Here is a 19,344-nt window from a genome sequence, read left to right on the forward strand (position 1 = left end):
TTAATATCGCTTATCAGTTTGAGCCCGATTGAGAAGCAGAGGATATTATTGAAGAGGATCGTGCAGAACCTGTGCAAGCATGGCTTTTAATGGTAGGCCTATGTTTTTTGTTTGTTGTTGTCTCATACTTTTAGATACCCTGTTGTAAATGATACTGCTTATGTTAGCTTTTAATATATGGTTTTATCCTGATTAAAGCTTTAATACAGTACAGCAACCGCATGCGCGTCCATGTTTAATGCTTCTCATAGCTATGTGAAAATAAGTGTATAATTGGAACAGTTTATTGTCGGAGTTGAATGAGAGAGAGAGAGAGAGAGAGAGATGCAGAGCGTGTGAAGAGCAGGGGAAGCGAGGAACAGTATTAAGAACCGCTGCTTTTAAACATTGATTTTGAAACTTGTGAATCCATTAGAATCGTTAGAAGACAGAATCGTGATTCATATATGAATAGATTTTTACATGCACCCCTAGTTTTCTCTTCCTCTTCTCTAAAGCAGCGCAGCATGGTCTTGCCCCCTTTGCTGCCTTTTCCCGAGGGCGGGGTTTATCTGGGTCTGTGATGTCACGAACCCGGGAAGTAACTCGTTGTAGTCCCTACCAGCCGTTTTTGTAGGCATTAAACTGCCTGAATTTTAAAAGATGATATCTCCGTTTGCATTGAACTTTCAGCTTCGTAACTTTGCAGATAGTGTTTATGCTCAAACAGCAACATTAAACACTAACTAACATTAAAAAAGTGAAATCGCAATGAACCACCCCTTTAATACATCCTTGCTGAATAAAAGGTTGTTTTTTTTTACAGTATAGGTATATATTATTGATTATTACATGACGTGATTTTTTTTCCCATGTTTTACTTGTTTCTTGAAAGTTGTTTCATTAAACATTTGCTTTATTTATCGACCGTCATCAAAAAGCTGAAAATTACTGATATATCACCCAGACCTCGTGTCACAGTTATTACGGAGGGTAACAGTAAAGCTGATGATAAACAGTGATGTGATGAAAGCGAAATCTTTATGCACTCACCAGAAACTGCATCACTGCTGTTTCCACTAACAGAGAAAACCGAGCTAATCCTCAGTTCATCTGATGCAGAGGAGGCCTGAAATGATTCAAAAGTCATTTATTACATATGTAATAATAAATGTTTTCACAAAAGATTGAACAACACAGAACAAGACCAAATCTTACCTCATTATCATTATTTTCAGAACCGTCAAGCTCCTGTTTAATACGGCTCATGTCGGATGGCATTAATGCTTTATCATATTCTTCATCAATAGGCTCATCCTTAATTTGTATTACAGGTGAGTAACTTGTTTGTCTGTCTGTGTCTTCAGAAGCAGGCTCCGTCTGCAAAAAGCACTATTATTAAACATCACAGTCCTATTTAACACTGGAACAACAACACTATCAAGCAGCCAAAATTGTGAAATAGGACTAAAACAATCCTTCTCCTTCAACCTCATACACTCAGCGGCCACTTCATTGAGTCCACCTGTACATATGCTTGTTAATGCAAATGTCCTTCAGCATCCTGCTGTGCAGAATTTGAAGGAATAGTTCACCCAAAATTGAAAATTTGCTTGAAATTTACTCTGCTCTCCGGCCATCCAAGATTATAGTTTAGCATTACATCATTCACTCACCAATGGATCCTCTGTAGTGAATGGGTGCCGTCAGAATGAGAGTCCAAGCAGCTGATAAAAACATCACAATAATAAACACGACTCTAGTCCATCAATTAATGTGTTTTAAAGCTAAATCCTGACTGATCAATCATGAAGGTTTTTTAACTTTAAAAACCAACATATTTGTTTAGAACTGTTTAAACGTGTAAATGGTGCTTGATCTGTGAATATTCTCTCCTGATTCAGGTGACATGACTTTTTCACTGGAAAAAGTGATATTATGGACTCATATTTTTGCCGGAAACAATGGGTTGAAATGAAAAAAGTCTTACTGATATATAAGTTTCTTACACACATGCAGCTTTTCACAAGACATTAAGATTACTTGTGGATTATTGTGATGTTTTAATCAGCTGTTTGGACTATCATTTTGACGGCACCCATTCACTGCAGAGGATCCACTGGTGAGCAAGTGATGTAATGCTAAATTTCTCCAAATCTGTTCCTAAGAAGAAACAAACTCATCTACATCTTGGATGGCATGATGGTGAATACATTTTCAGCAGATTTTCATTTTTTGGGGGTTAACTATTCCTTTAAAATGTTAAGGGAGCAAAAGTGGGTCAATATTTTAGAACTAATAAAGTGGCCACTGAGTGCACATTTCTATTAACACCTCGTCACTGTTTTTTTTTCACCTATACTTACAATAGCATCACTTCGCGATGACACAATCCTAAGTTCAGACTGTACGTCTTGGATATCTGACACAGGAGGACAAAAATAGCATTTTGAAATTCTCTTAACATGGCATCCAGCTCATCATAAATCCAGTGAACTTATACCAGAGTAAATTATTCAGGGGAAATAAATCAGCAGAACTACGGAAATAAATTGTATTTAGAATAATTTCATGTTGTTTTACCTATAATAGTGTCTGATGAAGGGGTCACGGGGGTGTCTTCAGAAATCTTCGTTCTCTCCTCATCCATCTCTAAAGATCCATTGATAGAGGAGCTGTTCTCTTCTGAAGTCAAAAAGCATCCCAATTTTAAAAGAGTCCAGAAAATGTCAACTAGATTCTGATTTACAGCTAACTCGCATTAAAGAACCATTTCCTTTAAAACCAAATAATGCTTTACTGCATAATTATAAGAATGGGTCTCATTCACTAACAATGGCATTCTTTGTATTTATATGCACAGCTGAACTTGTCACAAAAAAATCTGTCTAATTCACAACACATGTATATGCACGTAAATTTGGTTTGCTAAAAAATTGTTCTTAACCCCATTTTAAGGATAATAAATATGTATCCAGACCCAATATGTATGGTTTCAGTTGTTCCTACATTTTTTTTGCGAATACATTTCATGCACAAATTTGTGTCTACACACACTTAGTCAATCAGACCCAATATCACTGCAGAAACCTTTTAGCCTATGACAGTTTGCTTAGTAAATTCATTTTCAAACTCACCTGCATCTGCACCACTAGCTGGCAACCCATCTTGACTTTCATTTTTATCATCGCAAATCTTTTCCATCTGTTCCAAAGCCTTCTGAGCAAAACTACTGTCTATTTCCCAATCATCTTCATCTGTTCCAAAGACTGGAAGTCCATCGAGCTCATCATCCACTGGCTGACCACTGCTGCTCTCACCCTGATCAGCAGATGCTTTGACTTCAAGCTCTAAAGGATATGGAAAAAACAAAGATGGTTTAATACACCACCATGTGAGATGATACTAATAAAAACTGACTAATAGAAACACCAAATGGAGTTCCAAGTGGAGTAAACTGCTTGAAGTAAAATTTAGGTATTTGGTTTCTTACCTGATGACTGGTCCATCTGGCCAGATCCGCTAACAGAGTGCTGACGTTCTAGAATCCAAAACACATGGGAGGAGTGACATTTTTAGTTTTGGTATCAACATACTGGAAAAAGCAAATTTAAAAATTTAAGGAACAAATGGGCAGTTGACACAACACAAACTTCTTTCATTGTGACTGCAGCATGAAATTGACATTCTCATACAGAAAAATGCAGACTTTAATTTTCTTACGAGCCATATTTATTTACAAAACATTTCATACAGAATAGTAATTCAAGGTATGCTACATTCACAAAAAGAGGAGAAACTCATTCAGTTGTCAAGATAACTGAAATAAAATAATATAAACATGTCAAGATTAAATGTTAAAAACATTTAAATGCAAACTGAAACTGGCTGTTTTATACATATAATTGTGAAACGTACCATTTACATTAAACTTCGATTTATGTCAAATAAACAGCAAAACAAAATCAGAACTGGCAACAAACACGGAATGAGTGAAAATTATGTTTGCAAGAGTGGGTGAGCAATAAAGAGGATCCTCTGGCCACCTATTCAGGACATGCAGGCCTTAAAAGTCAAAGAGATTGGCAAAATGTTAGCACGTTATTTCACATTCATGTAAATGATCCTCAGATAAATACATGCTTTTCTTTCTCCAACTTCTTTTTTTCGTCATGTCCTTTCCTTTATTACATAAAATGACCCATGATATTTTAATTAGTTAATTTCAAGTGTCAAGGCCCTATGAACTGACTCTTATATGTATCATCACCATCTTTTTCATCTCTTTCTCAGAATTTCCTCCCACTGTTGAGCTATGTTAATTCTCTCTTTGTATCTCTTTATTCTTACTCTACTGCTCATGTTTTAGACTAACTGACTGAAAAACAGCTTTTTTTAACAGAAATTTACAATGATATACATTTAGTAGATTCCACTATTTAAATGTGAAATATGTAATTTCTGTGCCACTATTATCTTTTGGGAAATCAATCTAATTTAATCTACTTTGACAGTTTGTATGACAGTTTTACATCTTTATTTTAATAAGTGGTGAAACTTACCCTTCTCTTAAATATTGTTCTTGAAAGTTGCATGCTTCTCTTTGTTAAGGATCCCAATTTAAAATAGATTGTGTCGCTTTGCAGGACTTAATTATGAACAATATTGCAACATTAGCAACAATATTGCATGGACTTCTTTACATTATGCATTTATGAATGCATGAATAATTAAAAATTCCACAATTGAATGATTTTTATGTTTTATTAATTTAATTAAGTATTTCACAATTTACTACTGTATTTTTAAGTCATTTGGTCATCGGTAAAAAGTACGCATTTAATTGTCAAAGTTGATAGATTGTTTTACAATAAAAAGTCGCATGATACATGTGAACTGCCCAACTTTTTAAAACAAGCACATTAAATGGATCACAAGCTTTGATATTGAAAAAGAATGCCAACAAAATAGCAGCTTGTGCCATTTAAGAGATCAGAAATAAGGTGGTGTCTCATGGAACAGAGAGTAGACCGTTTTACTGGATTAAGTGTGAGATGAATCGTCAATATTTAGACTAAGACTGTACATTTTAAAGGCGCCACCTATTCAGGACATGCAGGCCTTAAAAGTCAAAGAGATTGGCAAAATGTTAGCACGTTATTTCACATTCATGTAAATGATCCTCAGATAAATACATGCTTTTCTTTCTCCAACTTCTTTTTTTCGTCATGTCCTTTCCTTTATTACATAAAATGACCCATGATATTTTAATTAGTTAATTTCAAGTGTCAAGGCCCTATGAACTGACTCTTATATGTATCATCACCATCTTTTTCATCTCTTTCTCAGAATTTCCTCCCACTGTTGAGCTATGTTAATTCTCTCTTTGTATCTCTTTATTCTTACTCTACTGCTCATGTTTTAGACTAACTGACTGAAAAACAGCTTTTTTTAACAGAAATTTACAATGATATACATTTAGTAGATTCCACTATTTAAATGTGAAATATGTAATTTCTGTGCCACTATTATCTTTTGGGAAATCAATCTAATTTAATCTACTTTGACAGTTTGTATGACAGTTTTACATCTTTATTTTAATAAGTGGTGAAACTTACCCTTCTCTTAAATATTGTTCTTGAAAGTTGCATGCTTCTCTTTGTTAAGGATCCCAATTTAAAATAGATTGTGTCGCTTTGCAGGACTTAATTATGAACAATATTGCAACATTAGCAACAATATTGCACGGACTTCTTTACATTATGCATTTATGAATGCATGAATAATTAAAAATTCCACAATTGAATGATTTTTATGTTTTATTAATTTAATTAAGTATTTCACAATTTACTTATGTATTTTTAAGTCATTTGGTCATCGGTAAAAAGTACGCATTTAATTGTCAAAGTTGATAGATTGTTTTACAATAAAAAGTCGCATGATACATGTGAACTGCCCAACTTTTTAAAACAAGCACATTAAATGGATCACAAGCTTTGATATTGAAAAAGAATGCCAACAAAATAGCAGCTTGTGCCATTTAAGAGATCAGAAATAAGGTGGTGTCTCATGGAACAGAGAGTAGACCGTTTTACTGGATTAAGTGTGAGATGAATCGTCAATATTTAGACTAAGACTGTACATTTTAAAGGCTAGAGTTGAATTCTGCCAACTTGTAGGACTACACTAGCATACAGACAGCTTATGATTTTTTATTTTTCTTAATAAGTCATTTTTAGCATTTTATTGACAAGGACAGTGACAGAAAACACAGGAAATAATATATATGCAAGCCGCAGAAATACCACAATAACACATGCCGGAGCACTCGCACTACCAGGCCACTGCTCAAACTTCTCCATCCATTCAGTGATTGAGTCCTATTCATATTTAGTTTTATATTGAAGCCTAGCTGATTCATTCCCATGCCATATAAAAACCAGTGAGATCCAGATGAACCTGACAGCAAACCTGCACTCGCAGCCTCATGTTCACGCTTAGATCTCCATGACATTACGTGGGTTCACTGCTGGAACCGAAAATATGCTGTAGTCAATATTTAGCACAGCAAAGCAGCTTGAAAATGTCAAGAACACACTACTGAGAATAGATTTGGAATAAAATGAATCCAAAACTATTGAAAGTAATTATTATTTTACTAGTTAAGAAGAATGAAGCGGCAAGGGTTTATATGGAATATATAAAAATGGAAATTTGCAGTTTTTTTGCATGGTAAATTACACCGACGTAGCTGTGTATCTGTAAAACATAAAACACATAATAAAACACAGCATAAAAAAAAAACAGGAAAAGTAATGCTAATTTGTATAGCAAATAAGGACTTTTTGACAGTGGTTAACGTCAACAGCAAATCGTTTTTGCAAGCCATTTATATTCCGTAATGTGATGTAGGACATTTACTGAGGGAAAAACTGTAGGTCAATTGAAAATGTTATTTATGACTAGTTTTACATTAACTAGCATTAAACTGCTGACACCATTTCAGAAGGTTGTTTTACCTCCAACAGTAGCTCTAACAGCTGTGTTTGTCTATTGGTTAACATTAAAAGTACCACAAGGATTTGAACTCTGGTTAGCCAAAGCACAAATGCACTTGTATAGACATTAATTTTACCCATATGGAAAGAGTTTTTTAACAATAACTAATAAATCTTTAAGAACAAACAGACCTATTGTGAGCAACGCGAGATACGTTAATCAATGGTATATGCTTTTGTGAACCCATCAGCTAGCATTATTTTAATGTATTTTTTTTTTTAATCGTTTAACAGTGCAAATCCTGGTAAGAAAAACGACATTACCCATGATTCTGCAAATAAATCTCCACCAGTCAGAGAATCAAAACAAGCAATTTGCATCAAAATAACTCTTTAGCGCCTGCAACGAATCACTGTGAATGATGTGACAGAGTCAATCTTCCAACGCTCTCAAACTATTTGCATAATATGCTAAAAGTTTCTATCTACACTGAACAAAATTATAAACAAAAACCTCAGATGAACAACAGCTAGGACACCCTATGATTCAATTGCTTGTAGATCCACTTATAGCAGTAATAACTTGAAGTAATAATTTTCTGTATGACTTTATCAGTCTCTCACATCGTTCTGGAGGAATTTTAGCCAACTCTTCTTTACAACATTGCTCCAGTATATATGCGAGTTTATGCACAGCTCTCGACAATCTTCCCAGATTGATGGCAGCAACAATTGCTTCTCTAAGATCATTGCTGATGTCTTTCCTTCTTGGCATTGTGTTAACACACACCTGAAGGCTCCAGACCAGCAAACTGCCATAACATCTGCTTTTATAGAGGTGCTTATACTTGCTGATGATCAGTTAATCAAAGGTATTGACTGCTACTTACCCTCTTAATTCTTACGTTAACAGTAAGGGTGTCCTAACTTTGTCACACATGGCTTTTCCATTTTGGATTTACTTTTGTTAAATAATGACACAGTTCGATATGTCATGTGTTGTTGTTCAACTGGTCCAACTGAGGTTTTATTTTCCAAAATCGTCATAAAAATCGCGATTTGAACATGCACGATTTCTAAATTGCTTTATAGCACGATTTTCTGATTTTCAGAGCGTTCACACTGCATGCGATTGCGGTCCGGCAGAGCACTCCAGGAGCGGTGCGTCTGCAGATGTCATGCTACGATCGTTTCCGCACGGAGTCTATTTCTGCTGTGCTGCATGTGCTGAATTAAAGTGACAACGCATTATACGTGGTAAAAATGAACATGGATTGACACGGAAATTTAGTATTACACCATAAATACATATAATTAAAGTCTACTGTTTCAGAGTCAACACATGGCTTTTTGGCTAGATTTAAAACAAGGAAAAGTGCACTTTTAGATAACGCAATAATAGATGGCACTCGTGGTGGTAGTTAAACAAAGTTATATTTATTGAGTTTAAACGTGAATATGTCTATGAAAGATTGTATTACTGTACTGTGATAAAAGAGAATCACAATGCTGAAAAAGCATTTTCAGAAACCACGTTTGGATTTGAAATCAAAATAATGGATAAATGTTGTGTTTGTGGTAAACAGCCTGGGATCAGGAGCGGACTGCAAACGCGTCCTGTGTGAAAGCAAAATGAGTCCGTGCTGCTTCTGCACCGCTTACACATAGGCTACTGTATACGCACTGCAGATGGAGTACGTGTGAACTTGGCGCAAACAAATCTAGTTCAACATCTGAGGCAACGCCACAAAGAGCTCTATGACCAATGCATGGCAAAAAAAATCCCTGTACACAGGATTTTTTTTTTCCTGCCATATGTCTATTATAGAGACATTTTGTTACACCTTTACTTAGTGATTATTTTGCCTTATGTCTGTTCTAGAGACATGTTACAGCTTCTTGATAAAGCTCTAATTAGTTTTCTTTAGGAAATATGTTTCAAATTCACACTGAATGCCTTTATGACTGTAAAGCATGTCTGTGTGTGTCAAAATCGTGATTAAAATTGAAATCGCAAAATTGATCAAAGAAATCGCGATAGGTTTTTTTTGTCCCTACTTTGCATGGCTGTCTACATCTCTTGTGTGAGACGCGAGTGCAGCAGTCGTATTTGTCCATCTAGAAAATGCGCTGAATATGCGTTCTGTGTGAATAGCTTGTTTCGGTTTTAAGCTAATCAAGATCTTCCCCGCATTGAGCTTCTATATTTCTCTAATATTTTGAATGAATAACGCAGCAACTGCGTGTCTCATGGGCTAGACTAACAAAACATTAAACTACAACGTCACTTACATCATCATCACCGCATCTCGTGCTCCACTGATGACGCTCCCTGACGCACATGATCTAACGTTGGATTGTACTATTTTTGCATCCAAATGCAAATGTTTCTTTTAAATTCGACTAATAGTCATTCTTTACTCACAATCTCCTCATCACAGGCAGGTACAGCACTCATGTTCGTGTTTGTGTGTGCTGTCTGCGTCACTCATAGCACGTGCTTATATCGTGCACTATACCGATATTTTTTATATCGTTATCGAAGAAGGTGTACTGTCGAATATGCGATCAAATGTCTAATTTGAGGCTGTATTACGTCGATTCTAGCACCAAACATCAAAACAAGATGATATTTTAAGCTCCTTATGTAGCGAACCTGCACTGGTTTGAATGGGCTAAGAGCTGAGGTGAGCTAATCATAGACTGAAGACCCAGGTAAACAATGAATTCATCTTTTCTGTTTCTTATCGCAGTTTTGTATTATTTGTAGTGTGATCAACGTTTGCGTTAGTAGTAGATATTGTATTAGGGAAGTAACACGTAACATTTTAATTATATTTTGATAAAATGAACGAAATGACTCGAAAAAAGATTCGTTCATTTTGCTGAACGAGACTCAAAGGTCCGAGTCGGTAAAATGATCCGAACTTCCCATCACTAATGGGCTGCCTCCAGCTAGCTCTGTGACGTCCCTAGTTACCTGTGGTTGGCCTGGCCGTGCGTCACTCAGAAAACAACAGGCCAATCAGAAGAGAGGCTCATGAATATTAATTAGACAGACCAAAATCGACCTGTTCTCAGCAGAGCTCCTGAGAAAGGCGACCCCAATGACATGATATTTAGCCCCTGAAATGCGAAATTTAACAGGAAAACCCCACCAAAAACGTGTATTTTACCCCCCACCCCGGAACGCGATTGGGCTAGTTTTGAGTAGCAATTGGGGGGGTTTTGTTGTGAAAACCTGGCAACCCTGCTGCAGCTTCACTTTTCAGGCCGCGTGAGGCACACCTGGCTAGAACACATACACAGCTCAAAATAAACTAAAATGAACCTAATCGGTATATATGCCCATTTATTTCAATATTAGTGTCACCAACATTGCCATGAAAACCAACCCACACGTGCATTGTTTATTGTGCTATTTACTGACTCCCCTGCGTGAATCTGCATTGAGAGATGCCTGCTGCAGACTCCCTGCAAGTATTGCATTATTCCGCCATGTTAATAATGCACCCCAGTATCTTTATAAAAAATAATAATAATTTAAAAAGCGATCTCGTGCGCTCATGGGCGCGTAATAATGGTTCTATCATAAGATTTGAGGACGAAACTACTGATCATCAGCATCGTACTCACAGACCCGCGTTATGCATCGCGAGCGTGCTAGCAGGCTACATATGAGAGGAAATTATGCTTTACATTGAAAGAGAGTTGTAAATATATACTTACGAAGAGATAAATATCAGCTGTCAAACGGGGGGTTGTATGCGCTCTCTTGATGTTTTAAACGTCTTTCGATCTTCTCTGTTGTAGCGTACGTACAAAGCCTTTCGCCAAAAGCAACAAGGCGACTCGAGCGCCTGCTGCTTCCCGACAAGCTCGAGCTGTTCTGCTGCACCCAGGTGTCCAGGAGGCAGAATGCAGGGCCATAAACACATCAACTGTTCACAATACAACACACAATGGGGAATTATTCAAGTGCAATTATTATTTAAATAGCAAATATTTATAACAATTCAATTTATAATATTATAATAATTATAAATGATAATAAATGTATTTTTGTATACAGTGTTTTATTATAAAGCTGCCACGCATTAAGCAATATAAAGCAACAATTTACATCAGGAGAATAAACAGTTATTTAACGTTCGTGACCACTGGGGAAAAGGAAAGGCAATGTGGAAGATAAACTGGGGAAAGGGTGTATAAAAATATAAGAAATAAACAATTTAAATGTGTATTTAAATACCGAGTGTTTTGCTGTTTTTCAAACCAAGAACTCAACATAATAGAATATAAAAATATTAATATAATTTTCCAGTGCATAAAAGTATATCCATAATACCAGGCTGAACGGTGTGAAAACGTTCATTTAGACAATCTATGTACACTCTTAAAAATAAAGGTGCTTCACGATGCCATAGAAGAACCTTTTTGTCTAAATGGTTCCATAAAGAACCTTCAACATCTGAAGAACCTTTCTGTTTCACAAAAGGTTCTTTGTGGCGAAAGAAGGTTCTTCAGATTATAAAAAGGTAAGAAAGAGATGGTTCTTTAAAGAACCTTTGACTGAATGGTTCTTTGTGGAACCAAAAATGGTTCTTCTATGGCATCGCTTGAAGAACCTTTTGAAGCACCTTTATTTTTAAGAGTGTATGCAGGTACACATTCTCATTCAATACAAGAACAAACATTTCTCATTCAATATAAGAGCAAATATAATGCCGTTTTCCATCCATTTATGGGAAAAAAAATGTTATGTGCGAGGAAACAGCAGAATAGAACCATGCTTGTTAAGTCTATGAATCTCAGTTCAAGTCTATTTTACTGATATCAAAATTTCATTTTTAGGAGAAATGTGTTCTCATATTAAATAATAATAATAATAATAAGAGAAAGGGGAAGAATAAAAAAGAAGAAGATGATAAGCGATTAAATATGAAATCTTTATCAAATATCAAAGCCCTAAAATGGTGATCTAAACCAGTCACAAATACGGACCTTTATTTTAAAAACCGAACATAGATTATTATACTTTACCAAAATCTGGGGTGACAGGTAGGCAAGGCAAGGCAAGGCAAGTTTATTTATATAGCACATTTCATACACAATGGTAATTCAAAGTGCTTTACATAAAAGAAAAGAAAAAAAATAATCACAACAATAAAACAAGGAATTTAAAAACTTTGAAAATGATAAAAAAAAAAATTCAGGAATATGAATATTTATTCCAGAATTCGAAATAAGCATATTCAAAAGATTATCAAATAATTTAGCAATATATACAGTAGAATTAGTTGCAATAATGGTTGCATTACAGTGGATAGAAGATGTTAGACCAGATAGAGTAATTATATGTTCAGACTCTATGTCAGCGCTAAATAGTTTGGTTTCATATAAATCCATTAGAGAAGACATTTTAAATGATATATGTATGACATTAATATCTCTAAATAGTATGAGAATAGATGTCAAATTTTGTTCACACAGGAATCAATGGAAATGAAATAGCAGATAAGTTAGCAAAAAAAGAGATTGAAGTCCCATTAGGAAGAGGAGAAATTAAATCAATTATAAAATCAAATATTCAAAAAGAGTGGCAGAAGAAGTGGGACATAGCTGATACAGGAAGGTTTTATTATCAAATTAATTCATCAGTTAAAGAAATATACCGTTTTGGAAGATGTAGGAAAGATGAGGTGATTTTAAATAGATTACAATTTGGGCACAAAGGACTAAATGCATCACTATACAAAATAGGTAAACATATTACAGGTAAATTTGCTTTTTTGTGGGGTAATAGAAACCGTTGAACATGTAATATTAAAATGTCGGAAATATAATACAGAGAGAATTAAAATGATAAAGAACTTAAATGGTAATAATAAAGAAAAAAAAAGAAGATCCATTGGATATTAGGAAAAGGATTAAGAGAAGGTATTAATCAAAGAATATGAATGAAATCTAGAGTAGAACGTTACAGGATTAAATAAACGAATTTGATAGTTAAATAAATAAGCAGAGGAATAGGGTTAACACACAAGCTGGGTTTTTTGGCATGGGAGCTGAACACGCAGCAGCCAGAAATACAGCTTGGGTGAGCCCGAAATAAAAATTAACAATAAAAAAAAAAAAAATAATAATATGAACAGAGGCGGGACTGTCATCCATGTATGATTAGAAACAGTTGGTGGCGGTATGTGCCTATGGTGCGGAATACGCCAAAAAGATTCCAAAGAAGAAGAAGAAGAAGATTTTTATACTTCCGGTATCCCCCTGAAGGCTGTAGCAGGCTGTGGCTTTCCAAGCAAAATCATTCATCTGTTAGCTTCTTTAAATAGGTTTTGCAGTTGAAAGGGATGTTTCGTAGAAAGCTTACAGCTTTAGAGTATCACAACCCAACTGGATTTGACTGTAAAGGTAGGAATGTGTCTGACGTGTTGCCACCTCATGCTCCCAATATTAATAACGTGCATTCACGATAATAATAATAAAAATAACAAGTAAGCGTCTTACTAACTTGGGTTTGGATTGACTGTCTGAAATAGTCACCCTGTACCATCGGTCTTTAGTCTGTTATAATGCTTTAGTGCTGTGTTGCTATCAAGTGATGATGGAAATTAGGGCTTAATCCACATGTCAAATATATGATTAATATCGTATGTGCTCTTTACTTTGCCCAGATGAAACTGAATTCAGAAATTTCATAGTTTGGCTGGAAGATCAAAAAATCAGACACTACAAAATTGAAGAGCGAGGCAATCTCAGGAATATTCCCAGCTCAGACTGGCCTAAATATTTTGAAAAGGTGAGACAGATTTATCTTCAGATGTCTCATGTCTCAAATGTATGCCTAAAGAAATGAATACCCTCAAGTTCATCATGTCCTTTGTCATAATATATAAATACATGTTTGTTTGCAGTACCTTCAAGATGTGAACTGTCCATTCAGCGCTCATGAAAGACAGGAGACTGTTGACTGGCTGCTGGGTCTTGCTGTTCGTTTTGAGTATGGAGACAATGGTATGATTATTATTGATCTCTACTATAGTTCTTTTAATAGCTGATACAACATTTAGAGAGCCAGCCGGCACATATGCACTATACATTAACTCAAAAGTAATGACGTTTATAATGTTACAGAAGATTTCTGTATCCAATAAAGACTCTATTCATCAAATCGCTTCTCGGCCTTTTGGCTAAGATCAAGTGTTGTGACGATGGCAACGTCGAGTTTTTAAGGGGGAAATCGTGGCCTAATGGTTAGAGAGTCGGACTCGTAACCCAAAGGTTGCGGGTTCGAGTCTCGTACCAGCAGGGATTGTAGGTGGGGGGAGTGAATGTACAGCGCTCTCTCCCACCTTCAATACCACGACTGAGGTGCCCTTGAGCAAGGCACCGAACCCCCAACTGCTCCCCGGGCGCCGCAGCATAAATGGCTGCCCACTGCTCCGGGTGTGTGTTCACGGTGTGTGTGTGTTCACTGCTGTGTGTGTGCACTTAAATGCAGAGCACCATACTTGGCCACATGTCACTTCACTTAAAACTCCTGAAAAATACTAAACCGCTGTTTTTATCGTTGATGATAATAAGAAATGTTTCTCGTTCACCAAATCAGAATGGCATTAAATGAAACTTCAACTTTTTCATCACAGGAATAAAATGCATTGTAAAATATATTCAAATAGAAAAACATTAATTAATTCACTAACTAACTAACTAACTGTTTTTAGAGTCTTGTGTGAGCATGAGAACTTATTTCAAAAACATTCAAAAATTCTTACTAACCCTAAACGTTTGAACGGTAGTGTAACAATAAGAAAATTAGAGGAACACTTACACACTATTTGCTCTTTAAAAAATTCACTTCTGTTACTTGGCCAAGTGAACACAAAATGGCCAGTTATTGGGCACCTTATTAACCTGGTTGATGCATTGATCAATCACTAATTATAACATGCCTGTTCTGTCCTTTCTTTGAAAGCGATCTAGCAATTATGTTCAATCCCGTATCACTAGATGGCAGTATTTGCAGCATCATGTAACTCTTGCAGCTGTCCCACACATTTGATTGCACAATCTTGATTCCATTTATCCTCAGAAATGCATACTGCAGGATGTTCCTAGATTTCCTACCAAATAATTTTGACAACTTGAGACCCCTTGTTTGCGTTGCACTGACCGCTTATGCTATTTTTCCTCCCACAGTGGAGAAATATAGAAACTGCAAACCTGTAACAGAGGCCAGTGATGTTCAAAAGTCTGCAGACCCGTTAATTAATCTGGACAGTGAGTATTCCCTCCCCCGACCATCTTTCCAGTCTCCAGTCCTGTTGTTATGAGACGGAGGAGGCTGATTAAAGAAACCAGCTTGAGCACTAAAGTGGCTTTCCAAGCATGTCTGAACGGACTGATTACACACACACCTCTCTCAACAACCTACAATGAGTGGGCTGAACCGAGCCAGTGACCCACAGCTGGAAGAATGCTCCAGATGTCAACTGAAAGGGAGGACAGGGTTCACTAAACAGAAAATATTGGGCTCGGCTGTTGTTGTTTTTTCTTTAATACAGTCTTGGTCTGAGTAGTTGGTTTCTATGGAATCACATTTACGCCACGAATTAAAAAAATTCAGTAAGTAATAGCGACTATTAATTTCACAATTCAGACTTTCAGTACTTGCAATTCTAAAAAAAAAAAGTCACAATTGCGAGATATTCCTAGTTTACATCTAATAATTCTTTTTTTTATTCAGATTCTGAGTTTGCATTTCACAATACAGTTTTTTCCACCACGGAATAAAAATTAAATACGATATTTGCAACTTTCTCACAATTCTGACTTTTTTCTTGCAGCTGTGAGTTTATATCTCTGCCCACGAATTGCAGTTTTCTCAGAATTGTAAGGAAAAAACCCAAAATTTGATATATAAACTTAAAATTTCAAATGAAAAGGGTCTTTAATTCTTTTTTACGCCTTTTTAAAATTCCATTGTGGAAACAGGCTTTCATAGGTTTGCTTTTTGTCATCAGCAATTAAACCAGTTCATTGGTTGGTTCAGCAACAGTTTTGCATTGGAAAATTTTTTTCTAATTATGTGTTGGACTGAAATTAAGTGAGATCTCTCTTTAGGTAACAATCCAGATTTTAAGGCTGGTGTCTTGGGGCTTGCTAATCTACTCAAAATCCAGCGACATGATGACTATTTGGTAATGCTTAAAGTAAGTATGGTTCAATGCGCCAATAGAATGAGAAATTATTCAAAATCCAGTGCATTTAAACTAAAGTTTTTTTTTTTGGTCATCACAGGCCATTAGAATCCTGATACAGGAACGTCTGACCCCTGATGCTATTGCAAAGGCCAGTCAAGCAAAAGAGGTAAGGTATTTAACAAATAAAAAACAGTAATATTGTGAAATATTATTACAAATTCAAATAAATGTTTTATTTAATTTATTTTAAAATGTCATTATTTCTGTGATGGCAACGTTGAATTTTCAGCAATCATCACCCCAGTCTTCAGTTCCACATGATCTTTCAGAAACCTTTCAAATATGCTGATTTGGTGATCAGTTATTAACTCAATTATGTATCAAACTTATTTGTTCTTTCATAGGGTTTACCAGTCGCTCTTGACAAGCATATTTTAGGATTTGACACCGGAGGTAGGTTTGCATTTGCAAACTGTTTTGGAGTTTTCCACATTTGCCTATTGTTTCTTTAGGACACAATAAGTGCATCATGTTCCCATTCTGCATTCAAGTTCATATGTTGTTTACGTTCGAAGGATTGTAAGCACAAAGAATTTGTTTGCCTATTCCAGACGCAACTCTGAATGAAGCAGCCAGGGTTCTTCGCTTGCTTCACATCGAGGAGCTCAGAGAGTTACAAACCAAGATCAACGAGGCCATCGTAGCAGTTCAGGCCATCATCGCCGACCCCAAGACAGATCACCGCCTCGGAAAGGTGGGCAGATAAAAACATCATGCCTGGACCTCGCTGCAGAGACCACAAGACGTGCTCTGTGAAGTATGCTTGTTTTCATTAGCCACACCACAGGTATTTTGTTTAAATTTGAGACATTTTTGTGGGAATGCCAAACTGGACTGTTTTTTTTTTCTTTATCATTGATTTTGCTTTGCCCTGTAATAAAAAATTTTTTTGAAGATTTATTACAAAATGTAATTTCATTGTAGCCTTATGTAGAGGCACTTATGAGAAGTTGCATGGGTTACCATAAAAAGTTGGATTATATGTTTTTGTTGCTTAATAAACCTTAATGCAACGCAGAAAAGTTTTATGGCTGGGTTTGTTTTACTCTCGAGCAAGAAATTCAACCGGTTCTGCTTTATACATCCAACTGTGCGTACTGTAAATTTAAGAAAACAATCACTGCAGAGCCAAAAATATTTGAAAATCTGAAACATAATGCGAGCAGACATATTAAAGTTGTCAATCACATTTTATTGGTATAAATATCACATCTTACAAAAGATTAAAAAAAGGATTAAAAAGTACGGTTGGTAAAAGACCACTTTTGGTGTTCCAAGCAATTTCGCTTAAAATGTTGCCCTTTCTCCCCCCCCCCCATTTAAAAACATACAAATCACACGACTAAACTCTTGAGGGTATTTGTTTTTTTTGTTTAACAAAGTCACATACAAAAGTACAGTAGAAAGAAAAAATGAGGTATAAAACAAATTTACAAAACTATTTTGAGAAAATATTCACGCTTTCATGTTTGTAAATTTGCACATTGGCATTGACGGGTGACGTTGGTCGAGACTTGCGGGTTCTGCGATTGGCTCTCTTCTGAGTCCACGTCTCGGTCGCGATTCCCACAGCACAAGCTCTCCAAACACTCGCCCAAAATAGCACCATGTAACGCTGGCTCTCATTAGCGTCTCCCTATAACACAATTTGTCGGAAATCCTTAGAAAGCCACGTTTGGGCAATCACGACAACATTTAATTTTCTACTGAGGAAATTGCCTGCTTTTATATGCTAGTCCAGACTTACAAACACTGTTTTCTGGTCCGTAAAGAACTGACATGCTTTGAAGTACCGGTGTGACCAGCGTTTCATCGCCTCTGATGAAAACTTAAAACTACAGTGATTTGGCAGTAGGTGCCTTGTACTTTTCTGTTTTAGTGCCTGTAGCTGACAGCTCGTGTCTGAAATATGTCATTCTGTTATTTTCTTTGAAAAGAGGTCACCTACGTTTTGCTACATGGTAAACGTGATGTGCTTTCAGGTGTATCGTACAAATACACTCTGTTTCAGATCTGTTTCATGCCATTTTTGAAGTCATAAACTTTACTAAACTACACTAGCAGGAGTCCATTGGGAGCAAATATTGAGTATTTAAATATACCACTCAAAAGTTTTGGGTTGGTGAGATTTTTAAAATGTTTTTGGAAGAAATTTCATCTGGGAGATGTTGCCACAATTCTTCTGGATTGAGTCTGTCTCAGTTTGTTCTGTTTCTTCATGTCATTCCAGACCGACTGGATGATGATGAGCTCAGATCTTTGTGTGGAGCACTGGCTGTTAAGACTAAAAAGAGTTATACTTTGCCAAAGTACCTTATAAACAGTGTGGAGGAGCAACTGTAATGCCATACAAATGAGTCCTCTGATCAGGCAAGTGCTCATCTGTTGACTGGTTATCTCGATTGAGAGCGATGACCCCATCCCTGAAACACCACAGAAGAAAACATAAAATAAGTATTCTTTTATAGCAATTCAACTGATAAAGGCACAGTCATATTTAACCTTAATTGGACCTTACAACAAATATAAAAAATCTCCTAGGGCTCTGTTTTTAAAACATTTTAAATAACACATGATAAACTATTAATGTATGAATATACATTTTCTACTCCACTGCAAATCATGTCACTGATTTTGTATTCTTTGTACTGTGTATAAATGGATGTGAATGGAGCACAAGGTCGAGTGTGACACAAAAATTGAAGTGTAATCTAGGAACTTTCATAAACACAACAGCATCTGGTAGGTAGTTATGATTCTGGTGGTCATATGGTTTTGTACATGCATGTGCTCTGCTGCTTTACCTCCTCCAGTCTGTGTAATAGTAGTGATTGGTGAAGGCGACCATGCTGAAGGGGTAGTTCAGGTTACTGTGGACCACACGTCTCCCTGTCCCATTAGGTGATATACACTCCAGGCGCTTGGTTCCTGTTCAACAAAAAAACAAAAAAGAGGTTATTAATGAGCTTTTTTGAGTGCCGGTCTGTTAATTTGGTATTGTCTGATTCAGATACACAGCGTCAGAATAAGCTGTAAAGTGCACCAAACATACTATGTCTAAGCCAAAAACTAGCCTACATTGTAAACGCCCC

The 19,344-nt window shown here is 36.1% G+C and overlaps 3 protein-coding genes across 3 annotated transcripts in view; 1 reads left to right on the forward strand and 2 right to left on the reverse strand.

The window, feature by feature from the left end:
• The window catches only part of LOC107583453 (zinc finger MYM-type protein 4-like), a 32,452-nt gene extending 21,544 nt beyond the window's left edge, over positions 1-10,908 (reverse strand). Inside the window, exons 1-7 of the mRNA XM_016269653.1 lie at positions 10,707-10,908; positions 3,473-3,520; positions 3,117-3,329; positions 2,563-2,664; positions 2,346-2,401; positions 1,198-1,359; positions 1,033-1,108 (exon numbers count right to left, since the gene is read on the reverse strand). Of these exons, the coding sequence (XP_016125139.1) occupies positions 1,033-1,108; positions 1,198-1,359; positions 2,346-2,401; positions 2,563-2,664; positions 3,117-3,329; positions 3,473-3,488 (625 nt within the window). The 5' untranslated portion in view covers positions 3,489-3,520; positions 10,707-10,908. The remainder of the gene's footprint in view (positions 1-1,032; positions 1,109-1,197; positions 1,360-2,345; positions 2,402-2,562; positions 2,665-3,116; positions 3,330-3,472; positions 3,521-10,706) is intronic.
• Positions 10,909-13,214: 2,306 nt separating this feature from the next.
• rtraf (RNA transcription, translation and transport factor) lies at positions 13,215-17,151 on the forward strand. The gene is made up of 8 exons (XM_016269954.1): positions 13,215-13,400; positions 13,664-13,788; positions 13,904-14,003; positions 15,189-15,269; positions 16,113-16,201; positions 16,290-16,358; positions 16,597-16,645; positions 16,804-17,151. Exons 1-8 carry the CDS (start codon positions 13,340-13,342, stop codon positions 16,956-16,958), a joined length of 729 nt encoding a protein of 242 aa, XP_016125440.1. The 5' UTR covers positions 13,215-13,339; the 3' UTR covers positions 16,959-17,151.
• Positions 17,152-17,423: 272 nt separating this feature from the next.
• LOC107583454 (nidogen-2-like) overlaps positions 17,424-19,344 on the reverse strand; it is a 62,216-nt gene continuing 60,295 nt past the window's right edge. Inside the window, 3 exon segments of the mRNA XM_016269654.1 lie at positions 17,424-17,888; positions 18,566-18,675; positions 19,057-19,180. Of these exon segments, the coding sequence (XP_016125140.1) occupies positions 18,567-18,675; positions 19,057-19,180 (233 nt within the window). The 3' untranslated portion in view covers positions 17,424-17,888; position 18,566.

This window comes from Sinocyclocheilus grahami, unplaced genomic scaffold, assembly GCF_001515645.1.
Source record: "Sinocyclocheilus grahami isolate Dianchi unplaced genomic scaffold, SAMN03320097.WGS_v1.1 scaffold54.1, whole genome shotgun sequence".
Classification (NCBI taxonomy): domain Eukaryota; kingdom Metazoa; phylum Chordata; class Actinopteri; order Cypriniformes; family Cyprinidae; genus Sinocyclocheilus; species Sinocyclocheilus grahami.

Excerpts from the sequence above, each read along its gene's own strand:
- rtraf (XM_016269954.1), top strand. The coding sequence starts at position 13,340 with ATGTTTCGTAGAAAGCTTACAGCTTTAGAGTATCACAACCCAACTGGA. Across the intron at positions 14,004-15,188 it reads TTTTGAGTATGGAGACAATG|TGGAGAAATATAGAAACTGC; the intron begins GTATGATTATTA and ends TTCCTCCCACAG. Across the intron at positions 16,202-16,289 it reads ACTATTTGGTAATGCTTAAA|GCCATTAGAATCCTGATACA; the intron begins GTAAGTATGGTT and ends TGGTCATCACAG.